Source organism: Conger conger, chromosome 9 (assembly GCF_963514075.1).
Source record: "Conger conger chromosome 9, fConCon1.1, whole genome shotgun sequence".
NCBI classification, from domain to species: Eukaryota; Metazoa; Chordata; class Actinopteri; order Anguilliformes; family Congridae; genus Conger; species Conger conger.
The window spans coordinates 33,739,531-33,765,825 of NC_083768.1; the positions used below are offsets into that span (position 1 = coordinate 33,739,531).

Below are 26,295 nucleotides of genomic sequence, written 5' to 3' on the forward strand. Positions count from 1 at the left end.
ACAAGGATAGCTCTCCCATTAAACTCACAGTGGATGCCTTGACCAGCACACTCACAAAGTCGATAATTCCTCTGTGGCTCGACAGATGAGATGGCTGTGGCTTTTGGTTTCACCACTGAAGATCAGGGAATAGGTAGAAGGACCAGAGTGCACATTTTGGTGACAATGGCTTTCATACCAGCCTCAAGGTCTTCAGGCTTCATTCTCACATTTACCCCTAGCTTCAACAGACATTTTCCATATGAAGTTAGGTTTGAACATTTTAATTGTCACTTCACTTTGCCAATAGTAAAGTTAAGTGACAATTAAAATGAAAAGGTTACAGTTTTGAGTTTGAGAACAGCTCTTGATGCCCTATAAGGAAATCCAGTGATCATTTTTAATTCTTGCATATCATGAAGCCACTTTATTTATTTTAAGTCAAAAATAAGTCACTGGCTTATGCACATCTGCCATGGCAAATGCATATTTTACAGTCTGTATTGTGGCTGCAGCACAGTGGTTTGAGGCTAATTTGATACATTGGACCCTTGATGACTTATGGTCATTTAGCCAACAAATACTGTATCAGCATAATTTACAGCTGAATCTAGTCCCACCACCCAACTCCCATAGAGATCTATGCAAATGCAAAGAATTTTAATATTGCTTTTTGGCCAACCTGAAAATAAGGTATCCAGACTTGAAGATGTTGATAGGTCACAGACACCAGGGAGTCATGGCATGCAAAGGATATGCAACACAATACTAAACATGACTACTTTCATTTACATAACATTGCTGTGTCCCAAACATTATGGTTCCCTGAAATGGGGGGAACTGTGTACAACATAAGTACTGATGTAATTTCTACATGGTGAAACCAAAATGTATAAAAATTCCATTTAGTAAAATCTGACAAATGTGCACTTTAAGCACATGTGATTTTTTTGTATTACAAATCTCAAACTGTGGAGAACAGAGGCAAACAAATAAATGATGGGTCTTTGTCCCAAACATTATGGAGGGCACTGTATATTTAAAGGTCCAGTCTTAGTTTGTCACAACAAATTCATAACTGCCAAAAACGGCCTGCCATCAGGTGTCACTATAGGGTACAGCTGCAGCGCTCATACTCTTTGAGGGAACCCTTTAGGAGTGAGCCACTGTCCACCATCACGCCAGTCATCACCTCCCTTCAAAGAGCCGATATTTTTACCTGTTTCAAATGGGGACAATTATATACCATTTACCAAACTGTTTTGTGAAATATTATTGCTTAATATATAATAAAGGATGTGCACTTACTGCACTATAGATGTCATTAATTGAGACTGATTAATTAAGAGGATTTATAAGGTCTCAATGCCAAACTTAACATGGCTTTGGTGCATGAAATTGAATCTAGCCTTTGTAACAATTGGATAAATAATGCATGATGCCCTCTACTGACACCTTGGAGAAAAGTTATTTCATTTTATCTTTATTTTAATACAGGCTTCATTAAGAAAATATGTGTAGGCTACCAGCAGTAGTATAATTAATTTAATCGTACAGGGGTACACGTTTGCTTAGTTTTTAAGCTTTGCTTTTCAAAGTCAAAAGTGGTTAGACACCCCCTCCCCCACACTACACCACTAACCATATGTCAATAACGCCAATCAAGAAATGCACAGGTGCGAGTAAAGAGCTAAGTGCTAAGTTATTTTACTGCGAGGAAATAATGATAACTGGACTCTCACAATATACAAAATAAAAGGAAAGCAAACTTAAAAGGTAATCGTTCCTTTGTGTTGCCTTATCTCACACACAGGAATGCTATCTGTTGGGGTGTAAAACATGTCAGGCGCACCAGTCAAAGTCTCCTCTCACTGCTGTCAGATAAAGAGCAAATGGACCTTCAGGCAAGCATTCCCTCCTTCTGTCTCAAACAAGCTTCTTTTAATCTTTTTTTTAAACTTGAATTACCCAATAATTATAATTATGTGAATAGCTGTAATTGCTTGAATTCATCTGTCCAATTAGCCCTTTCACTTCCCAGACACTTACTTACATTTGAGTTCTCCAATATTGCACACCTACCAAAGCCCAGTGCTGCTCAGTCCCTGTTCCTGCTTTAACCTTTATGTTTCATTTGTTATTCTGCGTATGCACAGTGATATTTTATGTGCTTTATGTATATTCTACACCTGTTACTTGTCATTGTGTCATTGTGTCACTGGCTCTTACACACCCCTTTATAGCATCATCAGTCATGGGGGTTGGTTTAAGACAATTTGTTAGAGTAATCAATTTCCATAATAAAATATGTTTTCTAATATCAGGGAATGCTATTCTTTGGTTGCTAATTACCAATGCACAACTGAGTTAGTTGTCCCTTCCTGCACTTGTGCAACATAAATTGTCACTGTTCTGGAAAATGTGCCTACATATTTACTGAAATTAGTTCCTAATATCATGAACGAAAGTTGCATTCAATTCTCACTGCATTCCCCGTCAGAATCAGAAAGATGGCAATTACACGTTATGCAAATATAATGTCTAGAACATTAAAACATTTCATATACCATTCAAATGTAAATGCATGGTATATTACAAAGACCCAACTGGGACCTGTTAGTTAGTTATCGTGGCCTACATAATTATTTACAATAATGTGGGTCATTTGTAAAGAATAAAACATGAGCAGCATTTTCTCAAGTACCTATTTAGGCCTATATTAAAATCCTTTAATCTTAAGAAAAACAATCATGAAATTCCGAAATGTCAAATAATGCATTTTAAATTATAATTGACAAATCTGTTTACAATGGGTGCACCTACACAGCGTTTCACAGTGCGCTCGCTTGACAGACAGGCTCGGAACCACCCCTTACTGCGGTGCTGGTCAAAATTATAAATATATCTCACACCCACCCCCCTCCTCAGTGTACTGAACATCCACACCGGCGGCCGGTGGCTTTCACCGAGTGCCCCGATACAGTATTGTCACAACGGGACAGATGCATTAAACAAAGACCAATTAACTTTCCCTTTTTATTTAATTTTCTTTCTTTTTTCATTTTTTGAGGAGGGGGGGTGCTAATTTAATCTGCTCTCCTGTTCTCTGACTGACAGCTGCACTGCGGATTCAAGGTCAGTAGTCATTTAACAAGTGCAACTCTGACAGTAACTTACTGTAAAAGCATAAATAACGTTAGGGCGCGCGTATTAGCAGCATTCAGCCTTTTGCCGCAACGCAGCCTGACTGTATTTGCATTACAAAATAGCCCTCATTGATATGTAGCACACTTGAGCTGGTACTATTCAGTTCTCAGGGTGCTGAAAGAAGTCTGTGCAATGCGGGGAACGTTATTCCTTTAAGTTTAGCCTTGTTTTATACGCTGATAAGATCTATATCTGGTCCGTGAAGGTCTGATACGTCGCTGAAAGTGAAATGAAACACTTGGGAGTTTGTGATTATCTTATTCCGAGAGGTTTTTGAGCATTTGCTAATTCTCACTTTGTAGCCATTCCGTGATGAGCCGTGGAGATCACATAGCGCTGCAGCAGCTGTACAGTGGAGAGCAACTGCAAAGTCTAAAATAGGAAGGGTCTCTATGGCGTAGCTGACTTGGCGGTTTCTGGAGAAGTCGGAGCCATCGCAGTCCTATTTAGGGATCCTGCTTCGGTACGCTGTCCTTCCTTGCTGCTAATATTTAATTGTGCTTACTCCAAAGCTCGCTTGCCACTACGGATACTAGAAGAATTCCGTCATTATGTACACGTCTTGTTCCATCAACTTTGGATGAATGCAAGCTCATCTGTGTCATAAATACGGAAAAAAGACTTCCTCCCCGCCCCCCCATCCTGTGCAGGCTACTCTATTTCAAGAGGGGATTCACGTGTGATTTCTGAATTATGCTAAAGTTGAGAGTACAATGCTGTATTTGCTATTACTAAGCAGATCTGTAGCCTTGTGTATTTTCTGTAATTGAATAGGCTTGACGTTTTGTCAGTGGCACGGTACCTCATGTCATATGAGTATGTTGGCGCAGTTAATTAAACAACATAACCGCTAATGCACGAAGGTTCACAATTAAGTTGAGCATAACTTCACTGGATATTTATCTTCAGGGTTAAAGATATGCACAAATGAACCAGAAGGAAAGAACAAAGTGGCAAACAATAAATCAAAGGACTTCACTTAACCAATATTTCCACCACTAGGTGGGGAGGAGGTTATGCAAACTGTCACTTTATTGGTTTGTGTTTGTTGAGCATTGAGCAGGACACTTCAAAGAGCCAAGGCTATATTTACATGAAATGTGATGAAATATGATCATATTATTAATAATTATTAGATTTCAGGGTGGCAGAAGTATGCCTGTGCACCACTACTAACCCTGGCTGCAAATGTAAGGGTCTCTAGGACAGTTTGTATTGCACAGGAAATATACAGACATTTGCAGTCTGTCATGAAGTACACAGAGTGTGCCTCCCGAGACTTCATCCATTATGAATAAAAAACCGCTCAAACTCAAGTCCCATTAGCCAGGAAAGGCAGAGAGCTGGAGGTGGTGTTGTGGCCTCTTTGGCCTCTGAAATTGAGATACTAAGGGATACTGCTGAGAGTGCAGTATCAGCACTGATAAAGCGCCTTGTATTGGTTGGTCAGTAAAGCCTGATTCTCCATTAATTGAAAGTAGATCCATGTTGAGTTCAGACCTGGGTCAAATACGTAATTGTTTTTGATTATTGGTCGGCTCAATTGCACCAGGCAAGATCAATTGATCACTGAAAAATATTTGAATCCAAAACAATTACATATTTCACCCTGGTCTGGTAGAGATCAAGCGATCAGATTTTAATAAACCTAATTCCCTCAGCAACGGAAATACACACAGGCAGCATTAGAGAAAAACTTCAATGCAAGAATATAGGAAGTACACTGCATAGAAGGCAATAGAAGAAGTTAAAGGTTGAACAATAGGCTTTGCTGAGGTTCAATTCTTCAGCTAGGGGGATGTATGAAAAATAATGCTATGTGATATTATAGCAGAACATTAAACCAGGTGTAATTGCATGACTGTTATCTTCCCTTCTCTTTGACCCACAGGCCCTGCTGCCTACCTGCTGCTAATACTTCATAATGGGGGTGAAGTCCGCTCTCCCTAGGTTTGAGCTGCACCTGTACACTGCTGTGCTGTTTGGGGCCATTCTTTGGGCTGCCAGTTGGATCCTTGAGGTGTCCAGTGGTGAGTTGACCAGAAGGGGAGTGCACTTCATGCTTGATGTGTGCCAGTCTGGGGTAGCGCTTTGCTAATTGAACTTAGTAGAGGCATATATGTGGGACTCTTTGGCATCACACTGTGGTCGATACCTTGAGCAGGCAGCTTTCTCCAGAAGATGTCCAGCTGTTTGACCGAATAGAGCTGCTTTGGGGCGATATTAGCTCAGGAGGTAAGAGCGGTTGTCTGGTAGTCAGAACGTTGCTGGTTTGATCGCCCATCCTGGGTGTGTTGAAGCGTGCGTCCCTGAGCAAGACACCTAACCCCCAATGGCTCCTGATGAGCTGATGGGTATCTTGCATGGCATCAATTGTAAAGCGCTATATAAATGCAGTCAATTTACCATTTACCATTGGCTACGGCTTTGGGTAGCAGTGCAGTGTAGCGGTTAGGGTACCTGGCTTGCAGCGGTTGTAAGTCTGCTAGTCCACTTCTCGCCTGGAATGCTGTCAGTACCCTTGGACAACATGCTGAACCAGAATGGCTTCATTCTATGAATCGTTATCTACAGTATGCTCTGGACGACTTTCCACTAAACGGCAAAACTGTAATGTAATCTACCAGCAAACACATCTTTCAGTCACAATGGCACAAAAGTTGTTAATGATTTGGGGTTAGATTAGAATATGGGACATCACTATCATGTGTCTCCTTTGGGAATCATATGACAAGCCTGAAACCTAGTTTCTGGAGGGAAATGATCTCACTAAATTGCATTCATCTAAAGCACTGGTGTCAATTTTAAGTGTACTTTTGTAGTTGATTATGAGAAATGTGATTTTTAACAAAGGGAATATCTTGACAGCAGGTTGGAAGTCCATTACTGTACACTTCTACAGATAATTAGAGAACTAGAACAATTTAGCCACCTGGGAGCAGGTTGCAATAGGAACCAGATCAGTGCTTTTGGCATCCTGCTGGGAGCTGACTTCGAGATCCCTGGCAAATTAGACTTTTTTTAAATACAAAGGCTAGTGTCTATCTGTGTTAACTCACTTAATCCTTTTTCCGTTACTGCTTCACTGAAGCTATTTTAGCAACAGAGAGAGGGAGGGCCATGTGACTTAACTGCAGTTCATATGAATCTAAAGACATCAGCAAGGACCCCATTGAACCCAAAGTGAGCTTGCTGTAAATGTAACTGAAAAAAAACTGTTTATGCATACATACAGTGCCTAAGGCTCAGACATTAGTCATATGAATGTGCCAATAGGCACCTAACTATGATCTATAAGAGTGTTCCTGTTTGCCTGGTGTCTAACATTACACAGCAAAATGGTTAACCCTAAGAACTCGTATACACTCACTGAGCACTTTATTTGGCAGACCTGTACACCAGCATGTTAATGCAAATATATCAGCCAATCATGTGGCAGCAAATAAATTAATAATGTCAAAAGTCAGAATGAGGAAGAAAAGTGACTTTGACCGTGGAATGATTGTTGGTGCCAGACAGGGTGGTTTGAATATCTCAGAAACTGCTGATCTCCTGGGATTTTCACACAGAGCAGTCTCTAGAGTTTGCAGATGTAGTAGGGTTAGCTCGGCTAGTTCGCTAGTATACACAGTGAGGAGCAGGAAAGGGAAGGCTCATAGCAGGTTAGCTCGACAACGCTCCCGGATGACGTAACCCTCACTGACTGGTAACTGGTTCGTCTAATAAATATTTGGATGAGTGAGAGGCCAGGGTTCAAATCTCACCTCGGACTCAGCCAAAATCTGTCTTGTTACACAGAGAATGGTGCAAAAAACAAAAAACATCCAGTGAGCAGCAGTTCTGTGTGCAAAAATGCCTTGTTAATGAGGTCAGTAGAGAAGGGTCAGACTGGTTGAAGCAGACAGGAAGGTGACAATAACGCAAATAGCCACACATTACAACAGTGGTATGCAGAAGAGCATCTCTGAACACACAATGCATGAAATTTCTTAAGTGAATAGGCTACAGCAGCAGAAATAAACCAATAAATCAAAAAAAAAAAGCGTAAGTGCTTACTGAGTGTATACATGCTCAGGGTGCCAGAATGGGCCCTTGGCAGTTTCTGGTCCATGAAATGAAATTTACTGCGCACTGTAGATTAGCATTTTTTAGTCAAGGAGTGATTGTGTGGGGGCAGTAGAAGTAGGTAGCACCACATTCCTCCCTGGAGGGTGGGTAGTGTGTAATGAAAAAACAGTTCTCAACTGTATGTGAGGCCCCCAAAGCAGGAAAAACCAGATGACTAGACATGTAATGTACTGAACTCCCCTGGATGTGTTTCAATGGGTGCTAAGGGCTAGGGATAGTTACCTCAAAAGCTTTGTGTCATTAGATGTGATATTACAGCAAACAGGACTGAACTTAGCAGTCCAATTAAAAGGTTGAACAAAACGAAGTTAGTTTCTTCTATGAATTAACTAGTATATAAATAAATAGTTATTTATTTAGTATTGGGCTGCTTAATCCGGGGGCGATTCCAATTAAAATGTTTGTAGTACATCTGTTTAACTATCATAGGGGACCCTGAGCTCCTGGTCATGCTCTTGGTCATTATTTATTGGTTTGTAGAATTCATACCAGTTGATTCCTCGGTCCAGACATTAACAGAGCCTGCTGGATTTTGCTTTCTCTTTAAATTTAAATCAATCAGACGCAGAATACTGAGTGTTATGACCTAACTGTTCAACTGCTTTAATAGAGCAAATAAACTTAGAGCCACTATGAGGCCGTGGATCGCCATGGCTTAGGACCACAGGTGCTTTGTATGGGTGCTTTACTTTGGAATGAACCAAAATGGGCCCACTGAGTGATTTGGCTTCTGATGGTCAGCTGTGCATTTGCACTGTTGTCAGGTCAGTTTATGCGATATGCTGAAGAGGACTGTGTGGTAGAGGTCAGGGAGTGTTTTTGTCGTTCATGCCGGCAATGTCCTTTTCCCGAAGGTTGTGGTCAGTAAGTTTCAGTGAGTTTAGTCCGGGGATGAAGATGCCAGCCAGCCACTGACAGGGCTAGCATTGCTTCAGGGCTAAAGAGCTTTGACCGTAAGCCCTCAGAAATCTGTTGTCTCATGCACCAATCGATACAGTGAGGGAAACATAATATTGTCCAGGGGCGCTGGGAGTCCTGGGGTGATTTTGTGCAAGCATAAAGGGTTGGAAGAAAGCACAGCCAAATAGTCATGTCATTTTTACCTTGTTTATTATTAGTTACCAAAAGATTTGTTTTCTAAGGGCATGGGTATATAAGCTAAATAAAGTTCCATCTGCAAAGTAGATTATGGTGTTGGGGAAGTCAGAATTTATTTGATTAAATTAATAACCTAGTTCTGTAGGAGATATGACACGTTATGTAATCTCACTCAGCTCAGCCGGGAAACATCTTCACAGTCACAGAAAAGCCTTATTGAATTGCTGCCAGAGGAAAGTGCTGGCCTTTGAAATTGCTTTCTGCAAACACCTCTCCGTGAGAACAGAACTACTGTTACAATATACTCTAATATCTCTCACAATATCATTATTAATAATGTGACATCATCATTCATTATCATCAATAGAAGTGTGAAAAGCTCCTCCCTTCCACAAGGGGAGGAAAAACAAGGAGGGAAAACTGAAGAACAATTCTTTTGAAGATTGTTTAGCTGCTGATCCGCAGCACTATGCTCTAGTCCACAGGGAACTACAGCCTTCCCAGAGTGCATTGGGATGTACTGTAAAAAGGGCAAGATGGATGTTACAATAGATCTGAGCTCCCCCTTCTCTCGCCCCCCCCCCCCCCCTTTACTCTGTCCACTGGCCGTCTTTCCATCCCCATCTCTCTTCCTCTCTAGATCTCCCCCCCTCTTTCTCTCCCTCTCTCAGCATGCAGAGCATGTGGTGAAGATTATGTTTCTGTATTAATAAACCAGGGTGCAGCAGAGATATGATACATAGTAAGTTGAAGCTAGAAAAGACTGTACATTCATTGTATTTTAACCCTTTACATCCAATATAAAATGACATATTTTCACTGTTAGCACTACTCTTAAATAAAGCCTTATAATGTGGCACACACCAGAGACTTGGATGATGGTAGTATTTACATAAACATTAAAAAACATTAAAAAGCCAACAGGCCATTTAGCCCAATTGGCTCCTCATTTCAAATGATTTTTATTTCATTTATTTAAAAAAATAATATTTATTGAATAAATGACCTTAATAATTAAAGGCACAAGTGTAAATTCAAGACATAAGTTTCAAAATCTATGAAATATGAGAGGAATGGTAAACACAGAATGTACTGTAATGTAACAAAAACCAAAAAGTGCCTGTTAATTTCATACTTGTTCAACTGTTTATTTCTCCAAATTCACATCAGGCAGTGACAAAATTATCAGTCTCAGATAATCTCAAACATGTTTCCCACCCCTGGAAAAAATCTAAAAGCTGTAAAATTCAAGAAGGGTTTAGGAAACACAAACATTAAAATGTCACTTTTTTAAGCTAATATGCAGCGTTTTTCTCACATTTATTTTTAGGGGGCTGGGGTCATGTTCCACCTTTGCATTCCTGATTTTCTTACATTTTGGAAACACATAAATGATGCATAAATGATATTTACCTGAATATGAATTATCGATTAAAAATGAATTCAAACAAAAGTATGGACTTTCAAAATTTTTCTATGGGCTGTTTGTTTCAAGAAGTAAGTTGCTAGCCTAGTTTGTTTGTTTATTTGTGCAATTAGTTATCCTCAGCAAGTGTAATTATGCCATGCCGGTGTGAGGGGTGCCCTTGCTGGAACTTTTAAGCCATATTTAGGTCATGCCTGAGCCATAATGGAGGTAAAGCTCATGTTTTGCATTTTCATTAAATGAGAAAATTACACACAAGAAGGTACTTGCAACACAATATATATACAGTACCACACTGTCCAAGGTTCTGCAACTCGTTCAATATGCACACTGTCCAAGGTTCTGCAGCTCATGTAAACTAGTGACACAACTAACAAATAACAACCCTTAAACTATTTTATTGAGTGTAGTCACAAAATGAGAAAAAAGACAAGTACTTTAACCAGTACCCTAAAAACTATGATAGTCCAGACAATAAACTAGGAAATGTGTTATCACGATAGCCCAGTAGTTCTGCCATAAGACGTACAACATAGTCATAATAATTTAACTGATTATTTGACCTTGTTTGTTGCTCTTTCAGAACAGGTAAACAGAAAAGCCTTCAAGGAAAGCGTGAAGCCAGGATGGCACTACTTTGGACGGAAAATGGTGAGTAGCATACTCAAGCAGTAATACTGCAGGTAGATCCACTGAGGATACAGTTACCGGGCTAAATATAACAGCACAAAACATATAGTATTACAAACAATATACCCTCCTATAACAATACTGTGTGAAGGCAGACAAATATAAACAAATTCTCTGATGTACTTATGTTTGCAGGCCCTGAAATTATATGTTGCCTTTTTTAGATTAGCCTTTTACATTACTTTTTACAGAGATGCTTACACTTTATGTGCAAATCTACCCAACTAATCAGCCAATCAGTTCCTTGCACAAGCTGATTAATAGACTCTTTCAGTCTGTAGAACAGCGGCTGAATATAATGTCAGCATCCCTGTAAAGTCTTAGTATGTGGATAATTTTCATTTAAAGCACTGGTGTCAATTTTAAGTGTACTTTTGTAGTTGATTATGATACATGTGATTTTAACAAAGGGAATATCTTGACAGCAGGTTGGAAGTCCATTACTGTACACTTCTACAGATAATTAATTGAATCCTTTAACGTACTTTGTTTTCTATGTCATTCATTTTCTTTGGAAAAATAAATAAATAAATGCTATGATACATTGTTTAACCCATGTCTTGTGTTAGGATGCGGCGGATTTCGAGTGGGTGATGTGGTTCACAACATTCCGGAACCACATTCTCTTCGCCTTGGCCGGTCACGTGATCTTTGCCAAGATATGCTCCATGCTGTCCCCTAAGGTGTGTCTAAAGCTCAGCACACATAGCACAGAGCCCTGCTGGGCTGGCTGCTGGGGTACTCATACCAGAGTGCGTCCGTGCTATCTGAGAGTACAGTAAGGAGGCAACACCAGTCAACTGGATCACAGTGGAACAGTGGGATTAGCCAGAATGCATTGAAATAGCTTTGTGGGGGTGATTGAACTGTCTGCATTTATAGACCAGCATATAATTTTCAGTGCAGCAGGGAGTCTTAGTGGGTCTTTTCAGTGGAAGATGTATGACTAACATTCTCAGCTGTATGGGTGTTTGTTGTGCGTCCACTTTGGTACTTGGGGCTGGACTTTTCAGTCTTTTCAATTCTTTCTGATTAAAAATGACTATGGAAGAGTGACTGTCTCTCCGGGTAAAAAGTGTCTGCATAACGCCCACATCTGAATGCAAATGTAAACTGACACATTCGGCATTTGGAAGCAAACCTCAGGGAAAGTGTTTGGTTGGAAATAAAGTGTGCTTTATTTCACTAAACTCCCAGGCTTTCCTCCAATGTTGTAATCAGTGGATAATGGAATGACTTGTCTCTTTGCTTAAGTTTGTTCTCATTTTCCTTTATTGGCAATCAATGAAGCTTGGTATTGATGGATGCAAGGTAACTGTTTGAATCACATTTACATTCATTGAAGTTGTGTCGTACATTTCTGTTTTTTGACTAATGTCAGCATTTTTGATAATCTTACCAAAAATGCCATTCAGTTCCTGTTTACCATTCAGAGAATTCATAAGTGAATTGTTTGTTAGTTACGTAATACCTGCTTTCACTCTTTCTGCATTGTCGCCCATTTTAGGTCTGCTTTCTTCCAGCTTTAACACGTTATTGATTTTGCCTCATCTTCATTTATTTAGTTGTACATTCAAAACCTTTTCCAATACACATTCCAATTATTCTGTTAACATTCAGGTGCAGTGTTCCAACATTTTAAATGTATTTAAAGTTGTAACATGAGTCATGTACATTATGTAATATACTGTTATTTGAGGAAATCAGTCAGAATATGGGTGACACAACAGTTGACATGACCTTTCAACAGAATCTTAAAATGTCAAAAAAGACAGCAGGGTTAATTACAATGAAAGATTAACTAGATACCCTAGTCTATAGTTAGGATAAAGATACTCTATAGTCAGAGATAATACATATACTCCATAGTTAGGATAAAGACACTCTATAGTCAGAGATAATAAAGACACTCCATATTCAGGATAAAGATACTCTATGATCAGAGATAATAAAGATACTCCATAGTTAGGATAAATATACTCTATAGTTAGGATAAAGATACTCTATGGTCAGAGATAATAAAGATACTCCATAGTTAGGATAAATATACTCTATAGTTAGGATAAAGATACTCTATGGTCAGAGATAATAAAGCTACCTGTAGTTAGGGATGCTGACTGCAGCACCACTCTGGTGGTTACTGTGTTCTCTCCCACAGCGCAGGTCCTTTATCTACATGGTGTATGGGCTCGCTGCGGTCTTCGTTAGCATGGGCTGGACGTACATCGCCCTGGTGATCTCGCACTGCATCATCCTCTACAGCGTGGCACTCGCCAAGCGCAAGTGGCTCTGCTTTGTAGCAGGTCTGACCAGTCTGGCCACCTTCAAGATGGAGCCCATGGTCTCTTGGCAGGTGTGTTATCATGCCCACCAGCAAGGGGCTCCCCAGTCTTCAGAAGTTTCATTTCATTCAGGATTCAGGAATTTCATTATAGAAAACATAAATAAACAAACTTTGTTGCATCCTCAACCAGTGGATTATCGGAAACCACACATCATGAGTTATGAGTTATGAATCTAACACTTCATTAGGGTGAGATTTATCTACAGTTAGGACTTGTCGAAGACTAGATGAGGAATAGTCATGTCCTAATACTGTATGTAAAACCACAGAATTGAAAGAGGTCATTGTATTTGTCGTTGTATTTGCATAAGACTCAAATGTGCCATCTCTCCACTGTCCTCCAGACAGGCTTCATGACCGGAAGCTTCGACCTCCAGGACATTCTGTTCTACGGAGGCTGCGGGTTCTCCATCATGCGCTGCATGAGCTTTGCTCTGGAGAACTGCGAGAGGAAGGACGGGAACTACTCCTTCATGGATCTGCTCAAATACAACTTCTACCTCCCGTTCTTCTACTTTGGACCTATTATGACTTTTGATAGATTCCATGCTCAGGTGAATCCTTTATGCTTAACTTGATGGACAATATTTTTCTGATAAATAGCAGTGGGGATATATATATTTAAATTAAAATGGTTTTAAAATGTACATTTATTTTCATTACTGATTACACAGGGAGCATTACTTATGAATGAGTATGTACTTACTGTCTTTCCGGACTCTGAAACTATATCTTGAAACATACTTTACAAATGAAACATTTGTAGTATACAGTTGTTTGATGATTGACTATTGACCGGTTTCATAGACACAGATTAAGCCGTGACTAAAGTTGTGTGAGGAGAATCTCCATTCAAAATATAATTTAGTCTAGGACTAGGCTTAATCTGTGTCTGTGAAACCAGCCCCACATGTTTTAATGTTTTCTATACTTGCCTTTCAAATCTCATAGAAGACTTAACGTAATAATAGCTGGTCTATTCTCCATTCGGTCCCTATCATGTCAGCGAATGTTCTGATTGTCTCACTCCAGGCTAACAACGCTGACTTGACCCGTAAGCAATGGGAGATGTGGAACATCAGAACCCAGGCCTTGTGGCACCTGGGCGCCATTGTGGTGGTGGATGTCCTGTTCCACTACCTGTACATTCTCACCATACCCACTGACATGAAGCTGGTGAAGCAGCTGTCAGACTGGTCACTAGGTCAGTGAACAATCTCTTCAGTGGCTATACTTGCTGTGTGCTACACATTTTTGGTACACCTCAATCCATGTACTGTAACCATGTAACAACAACACAAGGTTTCAATAACATGGTAGGAAAGACATGCAGAATTCAATAGATTGTTCTATAGTATGCTATCTTGGCAGCTGACAGTGAGTCTAAATATGAATAAATATGAACCAAAAATAATTGTCTTTCACGTCTGTTTGCATTCAAAGCTGGCTTGGCCTACTCTAACTTGGTGTATGACTGGGTGAAAGCTGCTGTAATGTTTGGGGTCATAAACACAGTGTCCAGGCTCGACCACCTTGATCCTCCTCAGCCCCCAAAATGTATCACAATGCTCTATGTTTTTGCAGAAACGTAAGTAACCAGCTGCGACTTTGCATGAATAGAACCAGATACTGAAGGTTGCAACATTGCCTCCGTTATATTGTGTAAGGAATTGAGTGTACAGTGTTGAATTCCCAACATCTCAGCTCCAAGTAAAACATATCTTAACAGCATCAGCATCTCTTAACTCTTCATCTCTATTCCTACAACAGAATACACATGCCAATTACACACATTTATGTACATCAGTGGTCTCCAACCCTGGTCCTGGAGAGCTACTGGTTCTGCTAGTTTTTGTTTTCACCTTAAAATCAGCACCCTATTGAGACCCAGGTAACCAGGTGAGGTGAGTTAACTGTGTAATTGATTACACAGTTGATTGAGTCAACTGCTCTAATTGATTAAGTAAGTGCAGACTAACAATGTAACAACGTAGCTCTTGGGGACCAGGGTTGGAGGCCACTGATGTGCATTATGACCTAACTTCCTATTAACCACAAAACTACAGTAAAACAAAGCACAAAACTACAGTAACTGAGCGCCTGATTTCAGTTCATTTCATCTTTACATGCCCAGTTGCAGCTGAACTTATTTTGAAATACTGGATTTTTAAACAGAACTGTCAGTCTTGTGTACTATGAAATGAGTAGACATGAGTAGTATGATAGGATGTGTCGGAGTTGCAACTCATTCTCTTTTCGTTCACAGGCACTTTGACAGGGGGATAAATGACTGGCTGTGCAAGTGAGTGTTCTCTGTCACAAATATCTTTTGATCACATTTTACTTCACAGAGAACGCATCCGTGTGCCCAGACTGTAAATGAAATCACACAATTTATTTCGCAAAACTTTGTTGTTGGTATGTGTTTGAAATATAGAATTATAAAAGTAGTATGGCAAAATAGGTCTACATAATACTTTGGAAAGTATCAATTTATTTATTTTCATAGAATATTGAAAACATGTATTTCCCTTCAGATATGTCTATGACTACCTGGGAGGGAACCACGACCAGATCTTCAAGGAGCTCCTGGCCACCGTCTCCACCTTCGCTGTCACCACCCTGTGGCTGGGGCCGTGCGAGATCGTCTACATCTGGTCTTTCTTCAACTGCTTCGGTCTCAACTTCGAGCTGTGGGTCGCCAAGTTTTTCTCCATCAGGCCCTTCTCTTCCATCGAGGTGAGGCTGTGTGAGATCTCAGAGTCAGGGGCCTTCACGGCCGCACATCCTGTTTCAGTAACTTCTTAAACAGAGCTGATAGGAAGTAACAGTGATGTACAGTATGTCACTTACTTATATTTCCTTTGCCCACACTTACCAAGTGCAAGTCACATTCACACATACTGTATAAAGGCTGTGCTCATTTGTTGTTGTCATTGAGACTGCTAACAGAATAAATCCATACTGTAAACATTATAACAGAATCTATGAGAATTACTCTTCCTGCATTAGGTCATGTGACAGTGCTTGCATGTGACGGATGACAGTGTTGTATCACCAGTAGGGAACTGGGCTTGCAGCTCCAAAGGTACTGGCTTGGTCCCCAGGCTGTTGTTGTACCCTTGTTGTACCCTACTTAACCTGAATTGCTGCAGTAAAACATACAGCTGGATAAATGATCAGTAAAATCCTTTATAGAAATGCAAATGTAAGTAAATTAAATAGATCCTGTTCAATTCTTACAGGGTGCCATCTCTGAGGCCATGTCCCGACGGATCAGAGGATTATTCAATGCGGCCAACTTCTGGTGTATCATTCTCTACAATGTCCTAGCCCTCAACAGTCTGGAGTTTGCCAAGTTGGTTACTAAGAGACTGCTCGTCAAAGGTAACCTATCTCCACACTACTTAAATATACCTCACAAGTTGACAACAGATATAGCACACAACCTTATTGCCCCCTTACAGTATTCTGTAGTATTGCGTCAATGAATGACTTTACAGCCGTTTAGCAGGCACACTTATCCTGTGGCCTATAAAGCAAACACCAGTGCAAAGACCAGTGATTGAAGTGCAGTTATTCACCAGAGGTAGAAAGTACAGTCCCAAGATAACTTGTGAACTCCCCTACTGAACACAAGACTAGGTTTTATGAACAAGAACAAAACTACCCCAATGAGAAAATAAACAACACAGTAAACAACTGCAAAGAATCACAGGCCCTGAAAGCAAACAATAACACCAAACCTAATCAGCTGTTAGGGAAAGGTAAAATAGCTAGATACACTCAGTGAGTACATTATGAGGTAGACCTATACACCAGCTTTTGATGTGAATTTTTAATAAGCCAATCATGTCGCAGAAACTAAATGCATAAAAGCATGCAGACATGGTCAAGAGGTTCAGCTGTTTTTCAGACCAAATGCCAAAATGGGGAAGAAATATGATCTAAGTGACTTTGACCATGGAATGATTGTTGGCGCCAGACAGGGTGGTTTGAGTATCTCAGAAACTGCTGATCTCCTGGGATTTTCATGCAATACAGTCTCTAGAGTTTGCAGAGAATGGTACAAAAAACTAAAAGCATTTAGTGAGCAGCTGTTCTGAAGACAGAAACACATGTTGCTAATGAGACAGGTCACAGGAGAATGGCCAGACTCTTTCGAGGCTGACAGGAAGGCGACAGTAACGCAAATAACCACGCATTACAACAGTGGTATGCAGAAGAGTATCTCTGAACACACAACATGTCAAACCTCTAAGTGGATAAGCTACAGCAGCAGATGACTAAATAAAGTTAAAAAAAAGTACTCACTGAGTGTAAATATATTCTAATATATACTGCATATATCACAAAACATTTAAAATACTGCTAAATACTTTTATTAGTTTCTCAGCGGTGGTTGCAGAATAAGGCAATTTAATTGTAAGGCAGCAAAGCATCCCTGGAGACACTGTCAGATCAGTATGTCGTAAACCAACCGTCTACTGGGAGCACTGATGTAAAATAGCCAATTGGCTAACATGGGTGCAGTCACTGCAGTCTATCACTGTTTCATGTTACACAATTTGTGAGAGCATATCAGAGATACAAGTCTATCGTGCCGCCCCCTGCAGGATTCCCCATGTCCACCCTGTCTGTGCTGTTTGTCACCTACTCCGGGGTGCAGCTGGTGAAGGAGAGGGAGAGGAGGCTGGCTCTGGAGGAAGAGGCAGCCCAGCAGAAGGAGAAAGCGGAGTGAAAACGTCCCAACTGTGGAAAACCGGCACAAATCGATCTCAGTCCCCGTCCTGTCACACAGTCTGTAGCCCGTTGCTGGACTGTAGCAGCTCCATCGCTATGGCGAGCAGACCCATTTGTGGTTTTTAACACGAGGCACATTTTTAGCTGTGAATCGTCCCAAAGTGCAATTGCTGTAAAATATCACAGCAGGCCACTCAGAAACATACCACTGGTGCATTTGTTTATTTACCTTTTTAAATGTGAACAGATATCAGGAGGAAAGGTTGTAGCTGACTGATACACCTACCTACCAAATAAATATGTACATGAAATATAATATAATAATTCCTAAATTAAAAACTACAAACCGTCCTCTTTGTGTGTGATTTTGTGTTTCTTTATTCCAATAGGCTTGCAAAGATATACAATGAAGAATTCTCTGAACATTTGTTGGAGTTAATTTAATAAATGTAATACATTTAATTAATGAATTAATATATTAAATAACAAGATTTACTTCAGGTTGATGTGGACTAAACCAAATCCAGTTCAGGGATAGTCCTTAGTTGGCCAGGTACCAAATGTCTCCTATGGCCAAGTTGTGTGTCCTAATATAAATCATATTCATAACCCACTTATCCTTACAACAACCTTAACACCCACGTGCCCACCTACACACACTTTTTTGAACAGAATTTGTAAAGCATGTAAAGTGTAATAAAAATAGTTTAAATTTCATTCTTAATCACAAGTACCAAAAAACAATAATGCTAGCTTGATGGCAGTTTATGTGCTCACACAGGGACCAGAAAGAGAATGAGACAAGGTCATATTTTTGAACAGCTATGCCTATTGGCTCTCGCAGTCATCACACATTTGCTTCAATCAGACCAATCCTGGCTATTGATAGAGACATGCGTTGTTATATTCATGATATATTCAAGTCTCCTGCGACTCAACCTGTTGCACCCGGCACAGTCTAGAACATTTCCCCTCTGACGCCATGGCCTACATGAGTGTCTGAAAGGTGATATCCCTGCTATAAATACAGCTGAGTCCATTTGTCCTGTCATTAAGGCTTCTTCAGAACCCGTGGATCCAGGAACCTGAAATAAGCTGTGACATTTCAGAAGTGAAAAAAAGGAAAAAACAAAAAAACAAACTGTTGGCACACTGCGAGGACTGGGCAGCAGCTGGCATTATTGTTCTTGTGAAGTCTCACTTCTGTTCCACAGAGATCCAGAGAGATTACTGCAATGTGTTATTTCAAATAAAATGGAACAGTAAGACAGAAGGTACTCTGATAAGGAATAAAAATAATCATTTTACAAACAAAATGTATAGGACTACATGAACAACTTTCACGGATGTACATAACAACCTTCAGGAGAATCACCCATTGGATTTGTCGTAAAGAGTAAGAGTAAAACGCCTGTTCTTTAACACAGCGTAGTGAGTACATATGCTACAAAGCGTATAACATATGCCATAGTGAAGTTTTTCCAAACGCCCTGTGTTTTTAAGGTGTACAAACTAAATGTGTATATCCTGAACCATTTAGTAAATTACAGTTTATAAATATAATTTAATAAATGATCATCAAAACTCAGGTGGATAATTTTTTCCCATTTTTCCCCTCTTCTATCTCCAGAACATACCGTGCAGCTAGCACCATACATATCTGTTAGGGGAGGATTGACACACTGTTATAATGGTGAATGCAGTAGGAATGGAACATGTTGCTTAGGATACAAAGATAAGTATGTCTGTGGCTGAGCACAGATTTTATATTTAGAATCAATATTTCAGTTATGAAGTACATTTGGTTGACAGGGAAACAAAAAGTTGGAACCATATATTTTGGATTTTGTATCAGGAAAAAATCCAAACTAGAATAAAACATGTCTGGGATCATTGGAATAAACAGTTTTAGAGAAGGTTGACTTTTTCCACAAAAAAAAAATGATATATAAAACTGCCATAGTGCTTTCCAGGTAGTCACATGGAATCACAGAAGAACAGATATTATGCATTGTACTTTCAAACATTATACTTTCACTGTTATACACTTACAGTTATACATTCACTATTATAGATTCAATAAAGAAATATCTGTCAAGCCAAGAGGAGAATCTCAGGGCTGAAATTCAGGGTATATGGGTATAATATACGTTTCTACTCTGGGCAAAAATGGTTGGTTTAAGCCAAGTATATAATGTACAGCATATCAGTTTATCAAACTGAACTTTTTCTTAATGAAGTTTAAAAATCCTTTTAAAGAGCTCAGCAAAGCAAAGTTAAAGTGTTCAGCAACATTTAATTACCTGGGCCCCCTTTGGCTGACTAGATGAGATTTATACACCATTTCCTAAAGTTTAAAGTTAGCTCTGATTTCTGGGGACAGCACAGTAACTCAGCTATTTGCAGAGGGTTACACAGAGTGGCAGACAATGTGGTTAAATGTTTTTTGTGTATTATATCAAGGGACCAAAATGAGAGAAACCCCCCTCTTGTAGACAGTGATGTCACATCACAGATTGGGATCCATCCAAGGTGAAGGCAGAAATAGTGATGTCGGTGACGTAGCAGTAGTACTTCATAGCCGTGGGGAGGTGGGGAGGGGGTTATGATGGTTCTAGGCACTAAGCCTTGTCATGTTCTCTGTGGGTGGGGCTCTCCCTGGGACAGGGTGTCAGTTGTTGCTTTGGGCAGGCCTGGCTGCAGTGGAGGGTAGGGGCTGAGGTGTCCTATTTCACATGAACCAATATGGATTCCTGTGTTTTTTTTGTGAGCCCAAGTCTATAAATAAGCCCTCACCCGCCTATGGAGTTTGAAGGGTTTAAACAGCTGAGGACAAACACATCAGTGCATTCTAGCTCCAACCCATCTTAGCCGGCTTCTTCTTTCTGTGGCAGGGGCTTTGAATGAGCCACCGCTCTGCTCTGGAGAGGTGACCGGGACACTTGCTAATCCACCCGCCATCACAAACATAGACTCGCTAAAGATGGCTCTACCCGTAAACCCCACAGAAGAGCCACGGATATACCACCAGACCCTGCTTCAGGATGGGCTCTGCGACCTGCTGGAGAACATGAAGTTTGTGGACTGTATCCTGAAAGTAAAGGACAAGGAGCTTCCGTGCCACAGGCTGGTGCTGGCAGCCTGCAGCCCGTTCTTTAAGATTATGTTCCAGTCGGACTCGGAGGATTGCAAGAAGAGGGAGGTCGTCCTCGAGGACGTCGAGCCCGGTGTCATGTCGACGGTGTTGCGGTATATTTACACCTCAGACATCAACCTGACGGAGAACAATGTCCAGGAAATATTCATGGCAGCCAACATGTTCCAGATCCCTTCCCTCTTCACCGTGTGCGTCTCCTTCCTCTGTGACCGGCTCGGCTTGGCGAACTGCCTGGCCATCTTCCGGCTGGGACTGCTGCTGGACTGTCGCGACCTGGCCGTGGCCGCCCGGGACTACATCTGCGAGCACTACCAGGTGCTGGTGCGGGATCAGGACTACCATCATCTGGGCCCCAGCGAGCTGGCCGCCATCATCACCTCAGACACCCTCAACGTGGAGAGCGAGGAGGTGGTGTTCGAGTCGGTGCTCAGGTGGGTCGCCCATGACGAGGGCGAGCGTCTGAAGGACCTCCCGGACCTCCTGGAGTGTGTCCGCTTCCGGCTCATGGACGCAAACTACTTCACCGACAAGGTGGAGAAGCACAAGTGGATCGAATCCAACCAGGAGATCCAGACCAAGCTGCAGCTGGTCAGGGATGCCCGCGAGGGGAAGCTTCCAGAAAGAAAAGGGGGCAAGGGCAAGAAGTCTGAAGGCAAGGGGAAGGGTGGTATGCTTCCAGGAATCCTCAATAATAATCCCCGATTCGGCACGTTCCTCAAAGACTTGATGCTCCTGATCAGTGAAACGGGGACGGTGGCCTACGACCCTGTAGAAAACGAATGTTACATGGCGTCTGAATCCACCCAAATTCCCAAGAACCACTGCAGTCTGGTCACCAAGGAGAACCAGGTATTTGTGGCTGGAGGGCTTTTCTACAGTGAGGAGGACAAGGATGAACCCCTCAACTCCTACTTCTTACAGGTATGTCTATTTATTACACCCACAAATCATGTCATATTTATTCAGCTTCTCTCAGACATTGTGCTTATTTTCTCCACAACTGTGCCAGATAATGCTTGTAACATCTAAAAACACCTTTGCCATGACAACTGTGATGTGACTTCCTGATTTGACTTCCTTGTTATGTCATAAGTAAATAAGTTTAAGAAAATCCAATAATGAAAGCCTGAAATTGAGTGATTTGTGGGTCTTAATTGAGTATCAGTCATTTTTATATACACATTTTTTTAGTTTCTGTCCTGTTTGTAGCCTAGTTGTGCAGCACTGGTTGTGAACAGTTCTTGTTACCTTGAAGGATTAATGTGACCTGTTCTTGTGAAATCACAGTTTGATCCCATTAACTCCGACTGGCTGGGAATGCCCTCTCTTCCAACACCACGCTGCCTCTTCGGGATGGCCGAGGCGGAAAACTCCATCTTTGTGGTGGGGGGGAAAGAGCTGAAAGAAGGGGAGCATGTCTTGGACTCCGTGATGATCTACGACAGACAGTGAGTCTCCTGGGAGCCCCATGACTCTGCTTCATACCCTCTTATGGCTGAGAACTGCTGTTTAAACTCCCACAGCAAACTGCACCATATATATCCTTTCTAATTTTCCTATCCTCCAGAAACAATATAGTCATGTTGAGGCCATTTTGTAAACCCAGTTCATTAATATTGCTGATAATAATCTAGTATTTTTTCAATCACTGATAATCTCCTATAGTCATGAGATGATTTAAGCAAATTCAGCCATAACAATATTGACTGTACAAAACATAAACTGCTTCTTTCACAATGTTATAGGTCCATCATAAGCTTGACTGCACAGATACCTGTTTGCAACGCAGCTTGTAATTCATCATTTTTACCAAGGCTAAACACATTTTACAACCGCATAAAACAAATAGTTGAAATTGAAAGTGGCAACACAGTAAATCAGCTAATATAAATTGTGCAAATGTATTCATTGGATGTCATACTTTGTGATATCCTTTCGCAAGGAGCAGTCAATGATTGGGACATGATGGATGGCTATCTTTAGCCAGTTAAAAAAATGACTGTAACAGCAGGGGCTGAGCGGAGCTACGCTCTGTAAGTGTTATTGATCAAGGAGGTCTGAGGGGAAGCAGAGAGCTGAGGTTTATAAACAGGCCTCCAGGGAAATCTGCACAAAGTGATGACCCAGCAGGAACGGGCCAGTAACTGCAGGAGAAATAGTATAATAATACTGCATGGCTCTGGAGGGGGAAGCGTGGATGTGACCCCGGCCCCGGGCCCCTGAGGGCCGCATTGCGGCAAAGTATTCCAGTGTTACGCTCAAGGGGAAAGATTCCCTTTGTTCAGTTCACCTTTAATTAACAAGGGGTCTATAAATCTCTACGTGAATTGCCATTCAGAACTCTGACGGATTACCCAGGACTCCTCTCATCTCCATAAATACACTGCTAGAGTTCATCTGTGTAACATCTATTAAAATTACACTGATGTGAACAACAGCATTGAGCAATAACAACAGCAATAACAACATTAAACTGTATTCCACAAATAAGAAGTGATAGGGTTGAGATGTGGTGAGATGGATGTTCTGAATCTGTGTTTTTCTCTCCTTCAGCTCTTTCAAATGGGGGGAGTCGGACCCTCTGCCTTACGCAGTGTATGGCCACGGGACCGTGTCACATAATGGCCTTGTCTACGTAATCGGAGGAAAAGGAGGGAGCAAGTACGTGTCTAAAACTTATTTCCCCCTTAGCACATCCTTTTACTGAACTCTTCTTTAGTCTTTACCTTCATGGGAAATTTTTATAGGTAAGACATGGAACACAGCCATTTATTGACTCGGTCAGGTGCTGTTATATGATGTGTAAAACAGCCTTTCTAAAGGTTACAGAACTGTGAGATGTGCAGTAGGAGAGATGAGTGTTTGACTGGGACTTTCACTGAGCCTTTTACAAGAATTTAATATTGCAGATAGTGTATAATGCACATATGTCCTTGTGTGTCCTGAAGTGTAATAAGTGCATAAAATAATGATGTCTCTTTACCTGTAGAAAATGCTTGAGGAGGGTGTGTGTCTACAACCCTAAGAAGTTTGAGTGGAAGGACTTGGCACCACTGAAGACGGCCAGGTCTCTCTTCGGAGTCACGGCCCATAAGGACAAGATCTACGTGGCAGCGGGAGTCACGGACACAGGCCTCACCAGCACTATGGAAGTCTACGACATTGTCAACAACACGTGAGTGGGACTCGAGGGGCAAACAAATGTAAAGCTAGAGGACTTGGTGCACTGCACAAAGACTGAAAAACACATACCGCAAAAGAGTTATGCAAAAAACACAAAATTAAATCAATGTCAAATGCTCTGAAAGGTTGCTGGAACAGTATTCATTGCTTCACCATGAATATCACAATTCAATTCCAATGAAACCTACTGCTATTTTGTTTATCCATTGCTGTTAGCTGGGACTTCAAATTAATTTAATTGTGTATGTATACGTACACTCACTAAGCAATTGCTTAGGTATTTATTACTTTCCTTTTTTTCTTTTTACTTATTGGTGTTCTGCTGCTGTAGCCTATCCATTAAAAGACATTTGACACGTTGTGCATTCCGAGATGCTCTTCTACATACCACTGTTGTAATGCAAGATTATTTGTGTTACTGCCACCTTCCTGTCAACTTTGATCAGTCTGACCTCCCTCATTACCAACGCGTTTCTGCCCGCAGAACTGCTGCTCACTGGATGCTTTTTGTTTTTCGCATCATTCTCTGCAAACTCTAGGGACTGTTTTGCATGAAAATTCCCAGGAGATCAGTAGTTTTTGAGCTACTCAATCCATCCAGTCTGGCATCAACAATCATTCCACAATCAAAGTCACTTAGATCACATTTCTTCCGCATTCTGTCATTTGGTCTGAAAAACAGCTGAACCACATATGCATCTTCTATGCACTTAGTTACAGCCACACGATTAGCTGATTAAATATTTGCATTAACGAGCTGGTGTACAGGTCTACCTAATACAGTGCCCAGTGAGTGTATGCGTTTGTGTGTTCCAGGTGGTCGGAGTTCGTAGCGTTTCCCCAGGAGCGTAGCTCCCTCAGCCTGGTCTCCATGGGCGGGTCGCTGTACGCCGTGGGCGGGTTCGCCACGGTTCCCAGCGAGGACAGCGACGAGCTGGTGCCCACCGAGATGAAAGACATCTGGAAGTGAGTCATGTGATCTCAGCATGGTTATGGATGTCTCCAGTACACATGTATTCAGATCCCCACAGCAACAAGGCTAAAGAACACAGCTCACATCTAGGGTGGCTCATTGAATATAATTATGTAAAAGCACATACATGCATTCACATGCATGCATTCACATGCCAGGTCGAGCTTCACTGTGATAGACCTGGCAACCAACATTCCCAGACCAGCAAGTGAATATGTATCACTATAGCACAAAGCTAACATAGAACCATAAGTCATATATACACATATAGAGAACATCCATAACCAGGCAAAAAAGGACACAATAATAACCATGAACAATAAACAGCGACAACGGCGCATAAATGCGGTGATGATATGTCTGACAGATTTGACGAGGAGGAAAACAGCTGGAACGGCATTCTGAGAGAGATCAGCTACGCATCCGGCTCCACCATCGTGGCTCTGCGTCTCAACACCCTGCGGCTCTCCAAGCTCTAACCGCCCGCCCTCCGCCCCCGGAGAACGAGGGTACACGGGCTCCAAGAGGCTCCATGAGGCTATCCTGAAAGGCCCTAATCGCCCCCCCCGCCCCCAACCATTTATCACAAAGAATGATTCCAACATGACGTCTTCGCCATCAGAGTCCCCGCACTGGAAGGCTCTAGAATCGAAGAACACATTGCATAGTAATACTAGTAATTTCAGTGGTACTAGTGTCAGAGGCGAGGATCCCCAATGCTTTTCCTGCTGTGCCCAAAGTTAAATTAACTTTGAAAAAACTTTGGTGTGATTTCAAGAAATGTACCATTGCTGTGATGCATCACTTTTTTTTAGTACAGGTGGTTACTGAAGACGTTTTTGTGATTTAGTTTTTTTTTTAATTCGAGGCTGGAGGGAGCAGAACAGATACAGGGGTGTGTGTGTGTGATCGGACACTGGAGCAAAGAACACTAGGATGTTTGTGAATTTTGTAAGGTAAATGACCACATAAATATTAATAATTTGTATGAAATTTTTCTCAATAAAGAAGAAAGAAAAACCTTGCTGTACTTGCTTGAAAATACTACCATGCCGACATAACTGTGAAATAAGTCAATGTACTTTATCATAAGAAACTGCAGAGGGAGCCATGACGCCCTTTTCAGAATGCCAGAACTGTGTGGAAATCACACATGGATAACAAAGAGAAGCTGCTTTCCTGGCAGCTACCCAAAACATCATTCTTAATTTCTCTTACTAAGTTCCACTAATTTAAGCTAATATACACATACGTCTAAGCACAGACATGTACTTTGCTTGGACAGCATCACAACGCAATCTTTACTGACGTGTAAACAGGGGCATCATCAGTCAAGTTGGGAAAGCCCTGTCATAACTGCTGTTCTG

At 41.2% G+C, this 26,295-nt stretch overlaps 2 protein-coding genes across 4 annotated transcripts; both read left to right on the forward strand.

The window, feature by feature from the left end:
* The first annotated feature begins 2,916 nt into the window (after nucleotides 1-2,916).
* hhatla (hedgehog acyltransferase like, a) lies at nucleotides 2,917-17,966 on the forward strand. Of its 2 annotated transcripts, XM_061254606.1 has the most exons (13): nucleotides 2,917-3,114; nucleotides 3,489-3,649; nucleotides 5,078-5,216; nucleotides 10,422-10,489; nucleotides 11,098-11,211; nucleotides 12,687-12,881; nucleotides 13,217-13,426; nucleotides 13,905-14,076; nucleotides 14,316-14,460; nucleotides 15,139-15,174; nucleotides 15,410-15,611; nucleotides 16,118-16,259; nucleotides 17,489-17,966. In XM_061254606.1, the coding sequence occupies exons 3-13, from the start codon at nucleotides 5,111-5,113 to the stop codon at nucleotides 17,611-17,613; spliced, it is 1,515 nt and encodes a 504-aa protein (XP_061110590.1). In that variant the 5' UTR covers nucleotides 2,917-3,114; nucleotides 3,489-3,649; nucleotides 5,078-5,110; the 3' UTR covers nucleotides 17,614-17,966. The 2 variants fall into 2 exon arrangements, with proteins under 2 accessions (XP_061110590.1, XP_061110589.1); XM_061254605.1 differs by lacking the exon at nucleotides 3,489-3,649.
* A 1,325-nt stretch (nucleotides 17,967-19,291) lies between these two features.
* klhl40a (kelch-like family member 40a) lies at nucleotides 19,292-25,946 on the forward strand. Of its 2 annotated transcripts, XM_061254603.1 has the most exons (7): nucleotides 19,292-19,308; nucleotides 20,510-21,693; nucleotides 22,060-22,220; nucleotides 23,326-23,433; nucleotides 23,762-23,947; nucleotides 24,772-24,921; nucleotides 25,296-25,946. In XM_061254603.1, the coding sequence occupies exons 2-7, from the start codon at nucleotides 20,599-20,601 to the stop codon at nucleotides 25,405-25,407; spliced, it is 1,812 nt and encodes a 603-aa protein (XP_061110587.1). In that variant the 5' UTR covers nucleotides 19,292-19,308; nucleotides 20,510-20,598; the 3' UTR covers nucleotides 25,408-25,946. The 2 variants fall into 2 exon arrangements, with proteins under 2 accessions (XP_061110587.1, XP_061110586.1); XM_061254602.1 differs by lacking the exon at nucleotides 19,292-19,308 and having other exon boundaries at nucleotides 20,344-21,693.
* Nucleotides 25,947-26,295: the final 349 nt, after the last annotated feature.